The following is a 22,454-nucleotide window of genomic DNA, read 5'->3' as shown; positions in this document are numbered from 1 at the left end:
CACACAGTCCCCCAACACACACACGCACACACACACACACACACACAGTCCCCTATACACAAACACACACACAGATCCTCACCTCTTCTGTTTGTAGGTGAGCATGGCCTCTGAGATGGGGAACTGGTGGGGACACTGCGGCCCCCGCCAGGTACTGAGTGACCCGGCCCACCACGTCCATGGTGTCCTGAGAGGAGAGAGAGAGAGGGCCAGTGTGACTCCACACACTCTGGGACACATCTGAGTCTAATGTGTTCAGGTGTTACTCTGGACACACACCTGAGTCTGGGCTCTGGGACACACCTGAGACGAATGTGTTCAGGTGTTACTCTGGGACACACCTGAGTCTGGCTCTGGGACACACCTGAGACGAATGTGTTCAGGTGTTACTCTGGGACACACCTGAGACTAATGTGTTCAGGTGTTACTCTGGGACACACCTGAGTCTGGCTCTGGGGACACACCTGAGACGAATGTGTTCAGGTGTTACTCTGAGACACACCTGAGTCTAATGTGTTCAGGTGTTACTCTGGGACACACCTGAAACTAATGTGTTCAGGTGTTACTCTGAGACACACCTGAGTCTAATGTGTTCAGGTGTTATTCTGGGACACACCTGAGACTAATGTGTTCAGGTGTTACTCTGGGACACACCTGAGTCTGGCTCTGGGACACACCTGAGACGAATGTGTTCAGGTGTTACTCTGAGACACACCTGAGTCTAATGTGTTCAGGTGTTACTCTGGGACACACCTGAGTCTAATGTGTTCAGGTGTTACTCTGGGACACACCTGAGTCTAATGTGTTCAGGTGTTACTCTGGGACACACCTGAGTCTAATGTGTTCAGGTGTTACTCTGGGACACACCTGAGACTAATGTGTTCAGGTGTTACTCTGAGACACACCTGAGACTAATGTGTTCAGGTGTTACTCTGAGACACACCTGAGACTAATGTGTTCAGGTGTTACTCTGGGACACACCTGAGTCTAATATTCACAGGTTTTACTCTGGGCAACACATCAGTCTAATACAGGGCTGCACAGCAAGGGCCGATCCGTTTCAGGATTTCGTGCCAACTACTGGTCTTAATGATTTAATTAGCTCAATCATATCTTGCATACATAATGGCTTACATAAAGCGTTCCCAGGACTTTAGCTGCGATAGATACGTAGAGAATGAAGGTATTTGTCTCACCTGAAGACGGGGGGTCTGCCCTGCTGAAGGTCTCTCTCCATGCTGTGTCCATGAACAGGTTGTTGAACTTGCTGTCAAACGACGCCATGTATTTCGCCAGAGGATGAGAACCTGACAAGAATACATAAACGGTAAAAAATCCCAATAACAAATAAAAAGAGCCATACACTCAGAACTGACAGTTTTTAGCTGAACTAGCTGAGGTTTTTTCCATTAAATGTGTGAATGGTGTTGGGTAGCAAATCTTGGCTTCAATCTATGTTTCTACCGGAACTGTGCCAAAACGAAAACAAAAATTATCTTCCTTTTAAGATACCAGTTCAATTCCTGCACATCACTGACAAGTTTTAAAAGACACCTACAGGTATTTACATCCAACATTCAGACCAAAATTCTTCCTGATGGTTAGGTGTTTAAGGTGGTTAATAAAGGTGGTCCATTCTGTCTCTCTCTCAGTCTCCCCTCTCTCTCCCTCCCTCCCCTCCCTCCCCTCTCCTCTCCCTCCCTCCCCTCCCTCTCTCTCCCCTCCCTCTCTCTCTCCCTCTCCCTCTCTCTCTCCCTCTCACTCTCCTCCCTCCCTCTCTACCTCTCTCCCTCTCTCTCCCTCCCTCCCTCCCTCCTCCCTCCTCTCTCCCTCCTCCCTCTCTCTCCCTCCCCTCTCTCTCTCTCTCTCTCTCTCTCTCCCTCCCCCCTCCTCACCGACGGGGATGACCAGGAAGCGGATGTAGCTCAGCCAATCGGGCGTCTTGTTGGCCAGCTGCTCCACGAAGAAGCGCAGGACGGTGCTCAGGTAGCTCTGGTCGCCCGTCACCGCCACCTTGATGGTGGGCGGGGTCTGCGCGTTGCAGTTGCAGCTGCGGGGGAAACGGACGCGTTAGCGCGGGGGCGGGACGACTGCCCCGGCTGCGCAGACGGGCGTCCTGAACCGCAGCCGAGCTGCGCAGACGGGCGTCCTGAACGCAGCCATGCTGCGCAGACGGGCGTCCTGAACCGCAGCCGAGCTGCGCAGACGGGCGTCCTGAACCGCAGCCAAGCTGCGCAGACGGTTCATGTTCGTACATTACCCGTTGACTGTAGTTTGTTTGTATCTTTGTGCTGACAACAATTTCATTTTCAAGCAGATTTGGGACAACTGACTACCATGTTTTAGGCACGTTATTACGACATTACGGTGCTCTAAAGCGGCAGAATCATAATGCACCCTCCATCTCAGCTACAGTGATGTGCACTGAGATTTGTGGCACAAAATGGCTGCCATAGGAGGGTGAGGGGGGAGCTGGCGCATTTAACACTCTGAGATCATCACACGAAAGGCACAATAAAAAAGCCATTCTTGTTATAATTATTATAATGATTATAATTAGTGTAACAGGGTGTGTGTGTGTGTGTGAGCGTTTCGGGGGGACTCACAATCTCTGTATCCGGGTCACGATGGTGTTGAAGGCCGCCTGCACATCGGCGGAGGAGCAGGTGGGGTGAAGGAGCTCCGCCAGGTACTGTGGGGAGGGAGGGGAGACAGTACATCACACAGAGCCCCCTGCCCTGATACTACACTCTCTCAGGTACTGTGTGATTGTGTGTGTGTGTGTGGGGGGGGGGGGGGGGGTGGGGGGGTGACAGTACATCACACACACACCTGACACTACAGGTAATAAAGGTATTAAAAGAGCCTTAAAATGTACAAATGCTTGTCCCTGGGGCCGTACCCTATCGGTATATAAAATTGTACCCCTAACCAGTATACAATATACATATAATTTGTACCTTTTCTGCTTGGAAAACGTACTCATTTGTAACCAAAGAGTGCACATAACTGACAGTGGAGGGGGGGAGGGGAGGGGGGAGGTTTTTGGGGCCGACCACAGCAGGTCCCATCTCCGACTAACATCTGTCCCACGGAGCCTCGAAAACCAACGAGTGAGAATCTCCCTGCTGTGTTCCGGGCACGGAAAACCCATATTCCTTCATTAACACGATCGGTGCCTGGCCCAGCACGTGTTCCTAAAACACCGTGACCACCACCTGGAATGAAGCTCTATTTTTGGGGACACATGGGGTGTCAATCATGCAGGGAATGATTGACACAAAGAATACAGATGTGCCCATTCAAGATCCTAATTTACAACAAAAAAAGATGAAAATACTACGAAGCACCATTTACAGTAGAGCCCCATAGCGTTTGTGTGCACGCTAAATGTGGTTACATTACAGTACATTAGCTTAGCCGGCACTCTCATTTAGAGTGACTCCTAATGAGAGAACTGGTGTCACTTTGGGTAAGAGCTTCTCCTAAGCGCAGGTTTAGCCAAAGTGACTTATAATGAGAGAGAGAGCAAGTTCATTCACATGAGTTAATGAGCAACAATGACATAGATCTGGCTCCAAGCACTACCACATCAGAGAGATACACCACGCCATCCCAGAACCATGACGCAGTCAGAAATGCATAGATAACACAGGGGTTTCTGCATATAACATCACGAGCACTAATCTAACAGGAGCCAAGATGGAGCTTAAATAGGTGGGTTATGGGAGAGGCTGGGTACGGTTACGTCTGGTTCCTTTGGCGACAGAGACTCTGCTGGGCATTCTGCACCTGCCACGCCCATGATGTAAACCCCGCCCTCTACAGCTGCCCAGCCTCCTTGTACAAGGACGCACACACACACAGACATGCATCTCATACATGCAGAGGTGCACACACACACACATTCTCACTCTCTCACACACACACACACACACACACATACACACGCACACACAGACACGCACACACTCTCATACATGCACACACACACATTCTCACTCTCACAAACACTCACACACACGCACACACACACACCTGGCCCCTGCCAGTCGGTGGTGTTGATGAGGATGATGCTCTCGGGCAGTTGCTCGTCTGAGATCAGGATCTGGTTCAGCTGGTCATACACCGACTTCCTGGGGACCTGGGGAGAGGAGGAGAGGAACTGAGAGAGAGAACGGGTGTGTGTGTTTGTGTGTGAGTGTGTGTGCGTGTGTGTGTGTGTGTTTGTGTTTGGGTGTGGGTTGTGGGTGTGTGTATGTGAGTGTGAAAGTGCGTGTGTAAGTATGTGTGTGTGTGCGTGTGAGTGTGTGTGTGTGTGAGAGTGTGTGTGTGTGTGAGATTGTGTGCGTGTGTGTGTGTGTGTATGCGTATGTGTGTGAGTAAGAGAGTGTGTATGTGTGTGTGTGTGTGTGAGAGTATGTGTGTGAGTAAGAGAGTGTGTGTGTGTGTGTGTGAGTAAGAGAGTGTGTATGTGTGTGTGTGGGTGTGAGAGAGTATGTGTGACGGAGTGTGTGTGTGTGTGTGTGTGTGTGAGAGAGTATGTGTGTGAGTAAGAGAGTGTGTATGTCCGTGAGATTGTGTGCATGTCTGTGTGTGTGTGTGTGTGAGTAAGAGAGTGTGTATGTATGTGTTTGAGTGTGTGTGTGAGAGAGTGTGTGTGTGGAGTTGTGAGTGTGTGCGCGTGTGTCTCTCTGCACGCCTCCAATCTATTCTGATGATGTTATCGTTTTATTTGCCATAGCCTCAATCACGCTCGAGAAAAAAAAACAAGAGAGACAAAAACATAATTTAATTTCTTTTCGAAAATTTCATTTGATTCCCAGGATGATTTATGAACAGTGTGATAAAAAAGTAAATGAAACTGCATTTGTACGAGAGCGCTTCGCGGCTGGATAAAACAATAAGACCTTTACTCTGCCAGCCGTGTGTTAGCATCAAATGTCAAAGTATAAACCTGCTCATAACCGCAAATTAATTTTCCATTACACTTCCCATGCAGGAAAAAGTAGCTTGACACCCAACCCGGATCAAGTAACTATCTGAAATGCTTTAACCCTTTAGTCATTTTTGCATTGTACATCACTTTCAGAAAATAATGTAAGACACGTAAAAAATTTGTGCTTAGTGGTTTTAGTGGGCTTGTTTGTGTTTAGCGGTATTAGCAGGCCTGTTTGTGTTCAGTGGTATTAGCTGGCCTGTTTCTGTTTAGCAGGCTTGTTTGTGTTTAGCGGTTTTAGCAGGCCTAATTGTGCTTAGCGGGGCTGTTTGTGTTTAGCGGTTTTAGCAGGCCTGTCTGTGTTTAGCGGGCCTGTTTGTGTTTAGCAGTATTAGCAGGCCTGTTTGTGTTTAGCAGGGTTAGCGGGCCTGTTTGTGTTTAGCAGTGTTTGCGGGCCTGTTTGTGTTTAGCAGTGTTAGCGGGCCTGTTTGTATTTAGCAGTGTTAGCGGGCCTGTTCGTGTTTAGCGGCTTTAGCGGGCCTGTTTGTATTTAGCGGTAGTAGTGGGCCTGTTTGCGTTAACGGTGTTAGCGGGCCTACCTGCGCAGTCAGCCGGGAGTCCGGAGAGCTCTCGCTGTCCATGCTGCTGGTGCGGTCGCTCTGGGCCTTGCTGTTCTGCCGGTCCTTCATGGAGGTGCTGCGGGGCCTCCGCTGGAGCTTGTTCTCCGTTTTACTGAGAGAGAGAGAGAGAGAGAGAGAGAGAGAGGGAGGGAGAGGGATGGAGAGAGAGATGGAGAGAGTGTGTGAGAGGGAGAGAGAGAGAGAGAAAAAAACATCAACCAACAGACCTTTATATAACAGGGATGAGGCACCAAAGCCATCACTGTAGTCCACTATATCCGATATCCGATACAGATCAGATATTTAATATACACAGTTTATACCACATAAGATCAGCACTAAATTGTTCTTGTGGTGAATGTAAAGCACATGTTGAGCTACATTGTATGTATGAAAGGTGCTCTGTAAATAAAGCTTATTATTATTCTTGCTATTATATATGAAATGCAGCCACTACTACAGGCATCTGGAGTCAATGTAACCCCACCCCATCACATACAGACATGTTCATGAGCACATACATCAGGGTAGTCTCACCAAGAGCAACCTACAAGTGCATATACAGTACAAGGCTACAAATAAACACAACTGCAGACAAACTCTACAGAGATCCGCAAGAACAGCTACAGGATAGTTTTTAGATTTTTATTTTCCATGTAATTTGTTGGGCGTCAGGCTCGTAGCCGTTGCGGTTAGCGGCTCATGCTAAGGCTTGTCACAGGGGAATGGAGACGGCGGGAGATCGGTTGTTGTTGTTGTCATCGTTTAATGAGGATTAGTTTCAGCTTGACGCACACGGAGGAGTCTCATTGGGCAGAACTGCGTCATGTGACGTCGGTGTGGCGGGACGGCCCCTTGGGGGCCCGCCGGACGGGAGAGGAACAAACACCGTCTGGCTCCCGGAAACCACCGGGGCTTTGAGTGTGTGTGTGCGTGTGTGTGTGTGTGTGCGTGTGTGTGTGTGCGTGTGTGTGTGCGTGTGTGCGTGTGCGTGTGTGTGTGCGTGTGTGTGTGTGCGTGCGTGTGTGCGTGTGCGTGTGTGTGTGCGTGTGTGTGTGTGCGTGCGTGTGTGTGCGTGTGTGTGCGTGTGTGTGTGTGTGTGCGCGTGTGTGTGTGTGCCTGTGTGTGTGTGTGTGCGTGTGTGTGTGCGCGTGTGTGTGTGCGTGTGTGTGTGTGCGTGCGTGTGTGTGCGTGTGTGCGTGTGTGTGCGTGTGTGTGTGTGTGTGCGCGTGTGTGTGTGTGCATGTGTGTGCGTGTGTGTGTGTGTGTGCGTGTGTGTGTGTGTGCATGTGCATGTCTGTGCGTGTGTGTGTGTATGTGTGTGTGTGTGTGTGTGTGTGTGAAGCGTTTGCGTGCCCGTGTCTGGGTTTGTGAATTGTCAGGAGACTCCTCTGAGCGCTGAAGCTTGCTAATGTAAACACCGTCCAGCCGGGCTGCGGTTCAGTCTGAAATGTGCCTACAACAGATACACCTGCCACAGCAGACACAATGCTCCGAGCACACGACAGCGTGACCATCCGTCACACTCTATCACGGGAGCACCACTCCACTCCACTGAAGCAAATGCTGCAATATGTAGTGAATGAGACTTTTTAAAAGATAAACATAAATTAAAAATATACTAAATTAATTTCTAAAAAAAAAAGAAGATATGTGGTTACCTGGGTGACAGGTATGTTACCTGGGTGACAAGGATGTTACCTGGGTGACAGGTGCATTACCTGGGTGACAAGGGTGTTACCTGGATGACAGGTTTGTTACCTGGGTGACAAGTGCGTTACCTGGGTGACAGGTGTGTTACCTGGGTGACAGGAGCGTTACCTGGGTGACAGGTGCATTACCTGGGTGACAGGTGCGTTACCTGGGTGACAGGTGCGTTACCTGGGTGACAGGTGCGTTACCTGGGTGACATGTGGTTCTGGGACTCCGTCTTGCAGAGCTTCCCCACAGATCCGGGGGGTTTTTCAGGGCTGGGGTCCCAGCTGACCTCCCCCGGCCCCACCCCTGCCCCCGGCCCGACCCCTGGCCCGACCCCCACATCGTCCTCCTCAGGCTCCTGCAAAAAAGAAGAGCCACCCCCGCACTGAAACAGGGTCTTATCACGATTACCCGCTACCCTACTGCACGCCTCAATCACATACAGATGTGATATACTGTACAGTCAGTCATATCCGTGACGCATCAGGACAGCAGCGTTAATATGATGCCTTGTTTCAGGGTGCTAACATATACACACATATACATGTGTAGTCATGGTAACAGCCGTGATGCATCCAGTCAGACGTACAAAATGATGCTCTAAGAGATGCATAGAGTGGTTGACTGGGTGCTTGGTGAGTGTGTGTGTGTGTGTGTGTGTGTATGTTAGCACAGGTGTGTGTACATGTGTGTGTGTGTATGTGCACACAGGCGTATGTATGTGTGTAGTGTCCCTTAGGCCCCAATGGGGTAGCTTAGCCTTGTCTTGTTTTTCAGTTACCTATCGATTGTAAGATCTATTAAAAGCGCCGGCATCTCTGTAAACAAGATCGAGAAAGAGAGAGAGAGATAGAGAGAGAGAGGAGGAGGGAGGGAGAGAGAAAGAGAGAGAGAGAGAGTGCAGTGACAGAGAGAAAGAGAGAGAGAGGAGGAGGGAGGGAGAGAGAAAGAGAGAGAGGAGGAGAGGGAAAAAGAGAGAGGGAGAGTGACAGAGAGGGAGAGAGGGGGAGGGAGGGAGAGAGAAAGAGAGAAAGGGGGAGATGGAAAAAGAGAGAGAGGGAGAGAGAGGGAGAGCAAGAGAGAAAGAGAGAGGGAGAGTGAGAGAGAGGGAGAGCAAGAGAGAAAGAGAGAGGGAGAGTGAGAGAGAGAGGGAGAACAAGAGAGAGAGAGGGAGAGAGAGAGAGGGGGAGGGAGGGAGAGAGAAAGAGAGAGAGGGGGAGATGGAAAAAGAGAGAGAGGGAGAGAGAGGGAGAGCAAGAGAGAAAGAGAGAGGGAGAGAGAGGGAGAGTGAGAGAGAGGGAGGGAGGGAGAGTGAGAGAGAGGGAGGGAGGGAGAGTGCGAGAGAGCGAGAGAGGGATGAAGTGAAGTGGCGAGCAACACAGGCGTGATGGTAAGCGGCAGCACTGGCCTCGCGTGGCGGAGAGCATCGATCCAATCACAGGAGCAAAGAGCCGTGCAGCGCGGCGTACAATGGCCGCCTGTGTGGTGCTGTAAACAACTGCACACGCATTCTGCACACGCTCACGTCTGAACGGCGTCTGGAAAAATGGCTAAACAATGTCTGAACAACGTCTGAATAACTTCTGAACAACTTCTGAACATCTGAACAACGTCTGAACGACGTCTGGATGAAAAGTCTTCTTAACATCGTCTTATCATCGTCGGAAAAACGTCCTATTAACATACGAACAATGTCTTATCAACATCTGATGGTCTTATCAATGTCTGAACAACGTCTTACCAATGTCTGAACAACGTCTTACCAATGTCTAACCAACATCTCAACAACGACTTACCAAAGTCTTACCAACGTCTGAACGTCTTATCAACACACAAACAATGTTGTACCAAAGTCTGAATGTCTCATCAATGTGTGAACAATGCCGTACCAATGTCTGAATGTCTCATCAACGTGTGAACAATGCCGTACCAATGTCTGAATGTCTCATCAACGTGTGAACAATGCTGTACCAAAGTCTGAATGTCTCATCAACGTGTGAACAATGCCGTACCAATGTCTGAATGTCTCCTCAACGTGTGAACAATGCTGTACCAAAGTCTGAATGTCTCATCAACGTGTGAACAATGCCGTACCAATGTCTGAATGTCTTATGTGAACAATGTCCCTTCCAAGCCCTACATGCGGGGTAATCTTTCGACTGAAAAGAAACAGGAGGATGTTCAAGATTCTGTATTTATGAAGAGAGAAAAAAATCTGATCTTTTTGTGACGGATAAACAGAGGAATAAAGGGTGAGAGACAGAGCGAGAAGGAGGTGTGTATGTGATGGGGAACGAGGGAGTGAAAGCTAGAGTGTGAAGGGAGGGAGGGAGAGAGCGAGAGAGCGAGATTGTGGTTTGTGTACCGTAAAACCATGTATTTACACTTCCAAGACAGTAACAAAACACATTATATTTAATGCATGATATGAAATGTCTCTACATCTTGCTATGTATTATCCCACAGTGTGAGAGTGTTTTTCTGTTGTAACACTGTTTGTCTACTTGTCAGTGCGTTTCTCCCCATAGCTGTTTGTTTAGGAAGTATTTTGAAGGAGATGGAGGGAGAAGGAAAGAGAGAGTGACAGAGAGAGGGAGAAGGAGGGGGGAAAGAGGGATAGAGTGAGAGGGAGTAGGAGAGAGGGATAGAGAGAGGAGGAAGGAGATAGAGGGAGAGGGAAAGAGAGAGGGAGAAGGAGAGGGAAAGAGAGCGACAGAGAGAGAAGGAGTAGAAGAGAGGGATAGAGAGAGAGGAGAAAGGAGGGGGGAATAGAGAGGGATAGAGAGAGGAGAAAGGAGATGGAGGGAGAGGGATAGAGAGAGAGAGGAGGGGGAAAGAGAGAGGGACAGAGAGAGAAGGAGAAGAAGAGAGGGATAGAGAGAGAGGAGAAAGGAGGGGGGAATAGAGAGGGATAGAGAGAGAGAGGAGGGGGAAAGAGGGAGGGACAGAGAGGGGTGAGGGGTGAGGTGAGTCCAGAGGTTTTTGGCTGCAGCACACTCACCCCGGGTGCAGCCTCTGTAGAGCCGTTGTCAGGATACCGGGCCCCGGGCACTTTGGGCTTCTCCACAGACAGGAAGTCACCCTGCGGGACAACACAGAGGCAGTTCAACCTCCTGCCTGAGGGGGGCGCTGGTCAGACCTGCCTGCCTCACTTTACAGCACACATTGCACTGCAACACCGAGGCAGTTCAACCTCCTGCCTGAGGGGGGCGCTGTTCTGGATAGTGGCAGGTCAACTGTAACCTCAAAAGCCTAGAATCAACACTAGATTATTGGCATTAGATACTACGGCTGCGTTGGAAACATACTAGCGTACTAGTCATACTAAATATCATCATTGAAATGTCGTATCGTGCAAAGTATGCAGTTCAGGACGCAGCCTGAGAGCTGTTCTATAGCTGCACGAAGGAAATACCTGACAAATTAGAAACACTTGTGAAGCCATTTGTCCCAAATATTACAGTGCCCTGAAATGGGGAGCTGTATAAAAAACTTGGATAAAAAGGGCCGTAATTCCTACACGGATAACCCAATATGGCTGTAAATGTCCTCAAATTAGAGCTGACAGTCTGCACTTTAACATCCAATTCGTGGTTTCATTCCAAATCCAATGTGCTGGAGTATAGAGCCGAAACACCAGGAATTTTACCACTGCTCAAATACTTACGGACTGCACTGTATATTCATTAAATGACAAATGGCAATGATTAACTTCTGGAAGTTTCTTCTCAGTGAACACCGGTAGTTGTATGTTTGGCTTCCGTAACTTAATTAGTAGTGTGACATACAGCAATGTGCAGAAGTCTTAGGCACCCTAGACTTTATTATATATATGTTTATTTTTTGTGTGTGTTAGAGCACATTTGAGATTTCCAAATATTCTTTTTCCAAAAGATTTTATTTTACAGAGACATTTTTGTATGTCATTGAAAAAAACAAACATATTAGTGTAACCAAATGACTACTTTTTACATAAAAACTTGATCAAGGCTATTGATTTGATTCAATTTCATAACTATTCTGCCAAATTACTAGAATGTAATGTAAAATGTATAGTACGTTTATTTAGGACCCTGAATTATTTTTGAAAGAATCTTATCTGGGCAGAATGTCATATAGGTGCCTAAGACTTTTGCACAGTACTGTACACCAAGAGGTTCAGTCCAACTTCAGCGTACTTCACCTGTGCTTGTTTTACCAACACAGGCAATTAAAGAAACTGCCTTGCAGTAGTGACTAATTAAGGGGAAAATGTATGCTAATTAGACGGTGGAAACACGAAGATTAATTCCTGCCAACACCTCCATTTGACCTTCTCTTCCACTTGCAAATAAGAGGAAAATGTTTCTTTCTTTCTTGCGCGCTTTCACACGTAGCCTACAGTGCTAATGGCTCGTTTTGTTTATAGACGGGGGGCGGGGGGATATAAATAGCTAACTCATTCCACTGGGTTCTGGAAATAACCTACGTTTGACGTTTCCCTGTCAAGTTTCTGACGATGTTCACCAGCTTTTTTTTTTTTTACTTTTTATTTCCGAGAAGCAGCAGAAAGTGGACGTTGTAAGCATGCAGTGCTAACAGACACTGCAGGACACAGAGGAGCCCAGCTGTAGTCTGTCATCTTTTAGTTTGCTCGTCTCTAATCGTGGGTGAACTTCTCAACCCCCCCCCCCGTTGTGATCGGATCCCTTTACGCTTGGGTCAGCTGGAGATAGGTTTCAGTCCTCCACCCCTTACAGACGCGTTTCCCATAAGCCCTATAAATACCCTCTTGCGGACAGCACGCATCCCTGGAATCGCCCCGATGATGATCCTGATGTCACACTTTAAAAGCGGGGTTTGGGGGGGGGGGGGGGGGAATGCTGAACGAGGCATTCCCCGAAAGTCCCCTCCCCCCACCACCCCATTCCCGTAAAGCCCCAGGAGAGCAGGGCCCTGTGTGGGTATCCCAGCATGCACTGGGGAATTCCTGCCATTTCCTGACTGGGGAGCATCCCCTGCCAAGTTTGCTATTAATATGATTTAAGACTGTCTTACGATAAACAAAACAACCAAGAACATGACTATTATTACTACTGCGTTGAGAAACAACATGAATAACCAACAACATGACTATTATTACTACTGCTGTGTTACGACAGACAACATAAGCAACCAGCAACATAACTATTATTCCAACCGTGTTAAGAAACAGCAGTTTGGGGCTCTCACTCACAGAAGAGGAGATGTTTCGATGCTGGCTCTTCTGGCTGTGCAGGCTCCCAATCTCCGTCTGTGAGCTCGAGTGGGACATCCCCTCAAAGAACGGTCTGGAGAGAGAGAGAGAGAGAGAGAGAGAGAAAGAGAGGGGTTCATGAGAAGGTGAAGGGGCATGAACACATGAACAAATGGCGAGATGTAAGAATGAAGACGCCAATGAATAAAAATGCTCCGTCTGTCCACTGTAAAGAGTAGACTGATTGGGCTTAATGGAAAACATCACACTGCACAATGACCCACTGACTCCTTGAAGCAGTGACTCCTGGGAAATGGAGTAAATAACAGCTCAGGGACACAAACACAGAACCGCATCACTGGCACATTCACACACAGGCTGGAGAGCAGGGAGCCCACTCTGGGGGCGGGGTTTGGTGATTGCTGGGGGAGGGGCTTAAGGTAAGGTTAGGGGGAGGGGCCTGTGGGAAGGTTAGGGGGAGGGGCCTGTGGGAAAGTTAGGGGGAGGGGCCTGTGGGAAGGTTAGAGGGAGGGGCCTGTGGGATGGTTAGGGGGAGGGGCCTGTGGGAAGGTCAGGGGGAGGGGCCTGTGGGAAGGTTAGGGGGAGGGGCCTGTGGGATGGTTAAGGGGAGGGGCCTGTGGGAAGGTTAGGGGGAGGGGCCTGTGGGAAGGTTAGTGGGGAGGGGGTTATGGTAAGGTAAGGTTAGGTGGCAGGGCCTGGGGGCAGTCTGTGGGGGGCAGGGAGAGCCCTACCGGAGTTTGGGTTTGGGGGGGACCCTACCGGAGTCTGGGTTTGGGGGGGACCCTACCGGAGTTTGGGCTTGGGGGGGACCCTACCGGAGTCTGGGTTTGGGGGGGACCCTACCGGAGTTTGGGTTTGGGGGGGACCCTACCGGAGTCTGGGTTTGGGGGGGACCCTACCGGAGTCTGGGTTTGGGGGGGACCCTACCGGAGTCTGGGTTTGGGGGGGACCCTACCGGAGTCTGGGCTTGGGGGGGACCCTACCGGAGTTTGGGCTTGGGCGTGCTGAGCACGCTCTCGTTGTCCTCCACCTCCGGGCCGCTGTCGCTCTGGTTGTACACCTCCAGGCTGTCGTACAGCAGGTCCAGATCCTCCTCCACCTCCTGCGTCTGGTCCACCGGGTCCGAGTCCAGAACCTGCCAGAACAAACAGGATTAAGCCGGATTAAACCGGTTCTCCTGGGGCTGATCCAGTGTGTCCGAGTCCAGAACCTGCCAGAACAAACAGCATTAAACTGGATTAAACCAGTTTGGACAAGCTCTTTTGTCACTTCCCTTCACTTTAATCTGGCAAATGGCTGGCTTTCTCCCAAGAAGGGCTTACCTTCCACATGTCCATACAATGCCATATTAAATACAATGATCACATCTGCTGACACAAAAAAAACAAAAAAAAAAACAACTAAAACAGAATATCTGTAAGCTGACAACTGACATCTTGGCTTTCTGTATTTTTCCTCAATCCAAGCACATTTCTCTCTATGTAGCCAAAATTTCGAGTTTGAAGTTAAGCTATGATGAAGTACTGCACTTTTTAATCCTGGTCTGACTCACCCAAACCTGAACTGATAGCCCCAGCTGGGGCACTGCCATTGAGCGAAGGCACTTAACCTGCACCGCCTGAGTGCATATTGAGCTCGATATACATCTAATTTGTAATTGTAATTTGTTATTTAGATGACTCTTTCATCCATAAGTGACTTAAGAGTTGATTAGACTAAGCGGGGGACAATCCATGGGGTTAACCTTGCCCAAGGGCCCAATAGCTGTGCAGGTCTGATTGTGGCTCGAACCATCAACCTCCCGGGTCTCAGTCGTGGACCTTAACCACTAGATAAATGTAAACTCCATCCATCCATCCATCCTCCGATTCCTCGGAGGGGTAAATGTAAACTTGATCCATAAGAAAAGGAATGTATGTAAAACATATGCAAGCTTTGTGAGTCATGGCAAAACGGTCATTCTAGGTAAGAGCGTCTGCTAAATACCAAAACAAAAAAACACAGAATGTCCTTGTGTGCAGGGCCTGTCCCCACCCCCAGACATTGTGACAGACACACACATGGTGCGCATGTGTGCTTTAGAGAGAGCACTGCCCGGTCTCATAAACACCCCGCGGTCCCCTCCCGGCTCGAGGTTAGAGGCCCAGAATCGCTACCACACCCTCTGAGAACAGAGCAGGTCAACTTTATGGCATTCAGCACAGCTTATCAACACCACTGCAGCAACAACAACACCAGCTCAGTCTTCTCAGCCATCGCCGAAAGCTACATAAAGCAAAGTAGAGCATAGCGTAGCATAGCATAACATAATGACGAGAACAGGTCCGCCCAGCAATGCTAACCTTTTCTTACCACTAAAGTGTACCAACTGCTTACTTGCCTATAAGGTAAATAGTACCTAGCACCGTATCTAGCCTGGTCTTGAAAACCCCCAGTGGCTCTGCCTCCACTACATGTCCTGGCAAGCTATTCCATACACTGACCACTCTCTCTGTGAAAAAATACTTCCTAATGTCAACTTCCATTTACACCCACTCAGTCTGAGGAAGAACCGGGGTGAGCTCGAAAAACACAGAAACACTGCAGACAAATGCTGGTGTCGTGAGCACCTCAGGCAGCCAGCAACCATGCCACCATGCACCCAGCTCCTGCTAAATGGCTGAAGCTAAGCAGGTGTGGACTTGGTTAGTACTTGGATGGGAGACCACCTGGGAAAACTAAGTTGGTGTTGGTGGGACAGTAGGGGGCGGTCTTCCCTCTGGTTAAATGAACCCCAATGTGATGGGGACACTGTGTTGAAGGAGATGCGATTTTTCAGATGAGACGTTAAACTGAGGTCCTGACTCACTGTGGGTAAAAAGATCCTGTGACATTCACTGCAAAGAGTCGAGGGTTCCCCACATATCTCGGCTAAATTCCAAACGTGGCTCTTTGAACCTATCCCCTAATGCGGGGGTCACCTTAACCACTACGCTACAGGGTGGCCTGTAGTGGTTAAGGTAAATGACTGGGACACGCAAGGTTGGTGGTTCGAATCCCAGTGTAGCCACAATAAGATCCACACAGTAGTTGGGTCCTTGAGCAAGGCCCTTAACCCCGCATTGCTCCAGGGGAGGATTGTCTCCTGCTTAGTCTAATCAACTGTACGTCGCTCTGGATAAGAGCGTCTGCCAAATGCCAATAATGTAATGTAATGTTCCTGGAGGTATACCGTCCTGAAGGTTTTCAACCCTAATTTGGCACACCTGATTCTACTAATTAGCAGCTCAATGAGATCTGAAGCTGTTGAACGAGACGTGCTCAGCTAGGGTTGGAATGAACTCCTACAGGATGGTAGATCTCCAGGAACAGCATTGGTGACTACTCCCGTAATGTAATCAGCTGGTGTGTGGTGAGCGTTCTGGTGCAAAATGGCTGCCGTTGCATCGCCCAGGTGGGTGGTACACATCGGTGGTGTTTGAGGAGAGTTTCTCCCTCATCACTGTAAAGTGTAGGTGTAAATGCAATGACAATCTATCTCACATTCTTCCCTAAAAAAAACGCTGGAGCGGTGAGGAGCTCATTTCCCCCTCCTACACTGCAGTCACAGGGAGAGATGCCACTGCCAATGGAGAACATCACACAACCAGCTAGGTGTCACATCTGAGGAAGCCTGCGCCTGAATGTGAGGATATGAGGTGTGTGTGTGTGTGTGTGTATATGTGTGTGTGTGTGTGTGTGTGTGTGTATATGTGTGTGTGTGTGTGTGTGTGTGTATATGTGTGTGTGTGTGTGTGTGTGTGTGTGTGTATATGTGTGTGTGTGTGTGTGTGTGTGTATATGTGTGTGTGTGTGTGTGTGTGTGTGTGTGTATATGTGTGTGTGTGTGTGTGTGTGTGTGTGTGTGTGTGTGTGCCTGCTGGCATCTGGTATACCACCGTAACCTGTCTTTATTGCACCTGAGGCCGAGGAACACTCTCTGAAAGGTGTTATGTGAATAACACTCATGATGATGCTGTTAACTCTTATTAGCATGAAAATGAGGATGAATCTTCTTCTTTTGCACCAGGCAAGCTCAATCGAGTAAAGAAGAATCCAACGCAGTTACGTAATTGACCCCAGTCTGCTGCATATACTGTACAGTACATGCTCCCAGTACGTATGCTCAGGATTGGAGCCAGGGGAAATTTTTAACTGAGGTCCAGAAACAGAGAAAGTAGAGCGGGTTTATTTTAAAGCTGTACATTTGTTTTGTTTTTCCTTTTTTCCCAGGAAAATGTGAGTAATTTTGAATGTAATTTCCTGCATTCTGGTGAATTTGTAATGCGTGTGAATCACAATGTAACCCTACGAACAGCAAATCAACTTTTTAGAACAAATAGTTGAAAATATTCTGGTAAAAAAACCCCAAACTACAACATAATCTGCATAAAAGTTCTGAAGGAATAATAAATCGGCCACTAGAAAAAAGGCATAATTATTTGTAATATTATCATATTGTATCATAGGTATAAACAGTCATTGTTTATTGTGCAATGCCAGTAAGGCTCGAGTCATCTCTGTTCCCACCATGTGCTACATGCGTGGTTCTCCAACAGTTAGCATATTACCGAGGCAACCGCTAACTCTGCTGCTCAACGTGGCATGAAGCAGGTGGATCAATCTTTCGAACATAGAACACAGATGACCTCAGTCCACCTACCAGACGCTGAGAGACTTAACCGAGGCCTAAGGCTATTTATGCCTCATGGGAAGGGGTGGGGGGGTTGGGGGGCGATCGAGTGATTAATGCTAAAGGACAAGGCTAAAAGTTAGACAAGGCAAAGCAAGGCAACATGCGCTCACTTGCCAGGAAACAGATTTATGGACATCAATAGATTGCGAGGCAGCCCGCCTGACCTTAAAGAAGGGATTACAGAAGCGTTAATTGATGGCTTAGAGACGCCAAACACCCCCAAGTGCATTGTGGGTGCGTGCTGGTTCGGCATACTCTTAGATAAAGAAGTGAAACTGGATTTTAACTGCACTTTAAATGTACATGAATTAAAAGCATTATATTTTTTAACTTTTCACTTTTTCTGCCTGCATTACTCGGTCATTACATTCAACACCTAGTTCTGAAGAACGTGACCTTTGCACAAAATGGCTTCTCGCAGAAACGAGCACGCCAACACAGATTACCCTCTCCACACATGAAAATCCAAGGTCTTAAGACTACCTACTTGAAAGACAAAGAGTGATTCTATGGCAACAGACATCGTGCAGGCCCGCTGTAATATCCCTGTAGAAACCCCTCTTTCCAGCTGACACCTCCAGTTGTGGAGACGGGATGAAAGAGTGCGTGGTGTGTGGGAGACCACTGGGTTTGGGCCGTGGATAGCGGTGTCCGGTACCCCTCAGCTGGGCTGAGTAGCCTGAGGCTAGTGTGGACGTGTGCGGCAGCAGACCTTGGATCCGTAGCCCAGTCAGCAGCGGTGGAGCTGACCTGCTGCACCTTTCCCTCCCTCCAGAAGAGGACACGACCCGGTCTGTAGCCAACTGACATAATGACTCATCAACACACACGCATGCACACACGCACACACACACACACACACACACACACGCATACACGCATGCACACACATACACACACACACACACACACACACACACAGACCCCCACACACACACACACGCACACACACAGACACACATACACACACACACACACACACACACACAGATCCACACACACACACACACACACACACACTCAGAGCCCTAGTCTATCCCACCCTAGAGCTCCAGTCTCCGCCCGGCAGCAGGGAAAGAGCATCGTGCGGCCGGCGGCCATTTTAAACCCGCGCTGGTGAGACATGGAGGCCGCTTCCTGTTTCCTGTCCGTCTGCAGTCAGCAGGCCTCCACAGATGACACACTGAGCCGGCGTGTGGTTACCGGGGACAACCGCCAAGCCAACCGACGAAGGAACACAAACGTTAGACACGGCCGGCCAGCAAGAGGCACAGGAAATTGCTGCTCTCTATCAAAAAGCCCGCAAAGGCTATTGGGATATTAATTGCGCTGTCAATGGGAGAGAAAGATTCATAGCCTATTTTCAGATGTTCCCGTTTATAGAGAGCGATCAGCTGAATTCAAACGCTGCCGTGGTCACATGTCCGTGTGGAAAGGGACGTAGCCGAAATGAAGGCAGTTTGGAAAAAAGCGGCACGCAGACATATCAGATTACTAAAAACATTTTTTGCCGCAGAAACCTTTTCGTTCGTTGCCACAGCGATCACCTCCCCTGAGTAATTAAATGGCAACGATAAGACTTTAAAATGCAATCGGAAAATCTATCAAAGTAAATTACGGTAAGGTAGGGGATGCTTATCTTTGCTTGCTTTAATTGAAAACCCCCTCTGGTGGTGGAGGGGGGAACGATATCTCTTGATTGAATTAAGATCGATTTATTGGCCAGATTCGCCTCGCCCCAGTTGGCCACGGAAGGGAAGCCACGCGGTCGGGTAGCTCCTGAGCGACGGCCGCAAATTCTTTCTGCGGCGCGGTTTCCAGAAGCATCCGGCCCGGTAGGGAGACAGGCGAGGGTGGGGTTCACTCAGGCGTGGTGGGAGATGAGTTAAGACGCTGCGGAAACTTCTAGCGAGGACAAACAAGCGTTTCGCGTTTCCCCCCCCCCCATCCAGGCGACGGTAGAATTTTCCACGGAAGGTGAGTGAAGCTTGGGCAAAAAAACCCAAAAAAAAACGGTTCTGCTGTAACTGACAGATGGACTAGAAAAAAAAAAAACACTAAACAGGCATTTCACAGACGGCTAGACATAATCCCTTGAAAAGCCCAAACTAAATAAACACAAACCTAAAAAAAAAATACCGCAGGAATAAACTGACCAGGTTTCAACAGTGTGTGTGTGTCAGTGTACCACGCTGTACCCACAAATTGAAAGATTTTTTTTTGGGGGGGGGGGGGTGTGGTGGTGGGTAGAATCTAAGAATATCGGAGTACAGAAAAACGTTCTACTCAAACCCCCTCCCTTGTCACAGCACACTTCTCTCGCCTATCACTAGAACTCAAGCTACAACAATAAATAAAAAAAACATCCATCCGTTATCCTAACCTGCTTATCCTGAACAGGGTCGCAGGGGGGGCTTGAGCCTATCCCAGCATACATTGGAGCAAAAGGCAGGAATACACCCTGGACAGGTCGCCAGTCCATCGCAGGGCACACACACCATTCACTCACACACTCATACCCACGGGCAATTTAGACTCTCCAATCGGCCTATCCTGCATGTCTTTGGACAGTGGGAGGAAACTGGAGTATATAGAAAAACCGAATATATAAAATCATTATCGAAACAAATGTCTAAAGAATACAAACTTTAATATGGCAAACTGTGAGTTATTAGGCAACTTCTGTAAAAGATACTGTAGAGCATACAATAAAATTTGATCTGTACTTTATAAGATATTTATACAGCCATAAACAACCGGCAGTGTCAGCACTGACAGCAGGATCCTTTGACTGCTGGCCTCCCACACTATTGGGACAACAATACACACATACAGCAATATATACAACACACACTATTAGGACAACAATACACACATACAGCAATATATACAACACACACTATTAGGACAACAATACACACATACAGCAATATATACAACACACACTATTAGGACAACAATACACACATACAGCAATATATACAACACACACTATTAGGACAACAATACACACATACAGCAATATATACAACACACGTATGTGTAACAGATCAAAATGTCAAACTGCCTAACACAGGGAACCAAAAAAACCACCAACCTGCAACCAACCAATGAACCGACAATGAAACAACCGACCAATCAACAAACAGCAAACCAACCAGCCAACCAATCAACAACCAACCAAAGCTGAACCACTCACCCTGAGGAAGGAACTAAAAACAAATCTTAAGAACTGACAGTGATTAGATTAACTGGCAGAGAGAGAGACAGAGAGAGAGATAAAGAGATAGAGACAGAGAGAGAAAGTGAGAGATAGAGATAGAGAGAGATAAAGAAAGAGAGAGAGAGAGAGAGAGAGAGAGACGGGGCAGTCGAGGACAGGGGTTGCCGGTGGGTTAGCAGGACACGGAAGCCAAACTTCACCGCACACTCCGGAGTACAGTAATGTCATTAGAGCATTTAATGCCGTAATGATTTTTCTGTTTATTTTTTATTTATTTTTTTCACCCACACCCCCGCACCCTGCGTCGCACACATATTAGATGAAGCCTCGGTAATTCTGCCGGGAGAATCGATATCCAGAGATTGTGTTTCACAGCCCCTCCAGGCTACTCAATAACGGCCATACGCACCGTCCCCCGAACGCCAGCTACAAAACGCTAACTTCACTCGGGCCGTTTTCCCTGGCCCGGCTCTCCAAACATTATTTATTCATTTAAAAATCAATGTACTTACCTTTCTGCATCTCCTCACCGGGCGGGGAGAGACAGGGAGCTAGGAACTTTATTCACAGACCTGGGCGGTGTATCATGAAGCAAGGTTACTAAGTCAGCCGGATAAGCGCACTGGGAAAAACCCGGAACAGATCTTTTTACTGCACTCCATGTTCCGGATTCGAGTTTCCGGGTTTTTCTCAGTGAACTCAGTCATCCTGCTTTGAGATGTAGGCGACTCCCCAGGCGAAACTGATTGGCAGAACTTACGGTCGAAACTTAAAAACCCAAAAACCCAAAAACCCAAAAACGCTGACTCACCTCGTCCGTCACTTTGAACCTCTTCAGTAAGGCCACAAACTTCTGCTTAAAGTTGGGTTGCTGTAGAGAGAGGGGGAGAGGAGAGAGAGAGAGAGAGAGAGAGAGAGAGAAGTTTAAAGTCACATTTGAAGTTAAGTTCCTGGATTAGCGCGGATATTGTCTCTCTTATTGAGAACGATGAGACCGGCACTTCACGCGGAAAAAACACACATCTCGCACCATGTCTGGGGTACCGTTGTCATGGTAACCAGCCCGCGGGCATAGTCGTGGGCAGTGTGTGAGGTGGGGGGGGGGGGAGGGTCAGAAATCCCCCCTGTTCCGCCGGTGGAGTTAAAACCCGCTGTAGACAGCGCATGCTCACGGAGCGGAGAATGTAAGCCCCCTCTCTCTCTCTCTCTCTCTCTCTCTCCGTTTCTGCGACGTGGAGCGTTCCTCTCTCCCTCACGGGGATCGACGGGACGGGCGGGTAAACAGTCGCTGATTATTTAAGAGCCCCGTCGCCGTTACTTAGCGATCGCGCGGATTAACGGCTTCGACTGAAGCGACCTCCGGGCGGGGCGGGGGGGGGGGGGAGCGGCGGTTTGGCTATGACTCAAACCGCCGGGACCGAGCCGCCGTTTCAGGAGCGGTGAACCAGGTCAGCCGGAACGGAGAGCCCTCGCCCCCGCCGTGCACGGTCGCCCCCACAGCGGACACGAGCGCACGCGCGGACCGCACACAGCACAGAGCAGAGGGGGCGTCCTAACGCACTCTCACCAATACACAAACACAGGTACCACTGTTCCTCAAAAGGTACAAATGCTTGTTGCTGGGGCGGTGCTTTCTAGCTGCATAAAACTGTACCCCTAGCCAGCAATGTATAATATATCATTTCTACTGTACCTTTTTTTTGCTTGGAAAAGGTACTCATTTGTACCCAAAGAGAACATTACTGTACTTTCGGGGAACATTTGGGAAAGTTGATCCTTGAAGAACAAAACTGTACCTCCACTGTCATTGTATTTCTGAGAGTGTGGTTCTGCATTATTCATATCAATCTCAGCGCAGATTAAATCATACTGCACTCCACGTGTTCCAGACCTGGGTGAAATATGTAATTGTCTTGGATTCAAATACTTTTCTATACGCTTTACTGAGCTTGTCGGGTGTATTGGAACCTATGGAATACTCTCAAAAATGCAAACCCCTGCCCCACCAGACAAGATCAATCGAG

The 22,454-nt window shown here is 48.6% G+C and overlaps 1 protein-coding gene across 1 annotated transcript in view; it reads right to left on the bottom strand.

The window, feature by feature from the left end:
* si:ch211-126j24.1 (phosphofurin acidic cluster sorting protein 2) overlaps positions 1–22,454 on the bottom strand; it is a 109,159-nt gene that overhangs the window by 13,715 nt on the left and 72,990 nt on the right. Inside the window, 12 exon segments of the mRNA XM_061232911.1 lie at positions 83–129; positions 131–187; positions 1,198–1,307; positions 1,896–2,050; positions 2,607–2,692; positions 4,037–4,144; positions 5,539–5,671; positions 7,461–7,615; positions 10,259–10,339; positions 12,473–12,566; positions 13,477–13,628; positions 21,242–21,301. Coding sequence (XP_061088895.1) covers positions 83–129; positions 131–187; positions 1,198–1,307; positions 1,896–2,050; positions 2,607–2,692; positions 4,037–4,144; positions 5,539–5,671; positions 7,461–7,615; positions 10,259–10,339; positions 12,473–12,566; positions 13,477–13,628; positions 21,242–21,301 — 1,238 coding nt within the window.

This window comes from Conger conger, chromosome 2 (genome assembly GCF_963514075.1).
Source record: "Conger conger chromosome 2, fConCon1.1, whole genome shotgun sequence".
In the NCBI taxonomy this organism is placed as follows: Eukaryota; Metazoa; Chordata; class Actinopteri; order Anguilliformes; family Congridae; genus Conger; species Conger conger.
The sequence above is the reverse complement of the archived record's forward strand: the minus strand, read 5'-3'. Positions and strand labels throughout refer to the sequence as shown.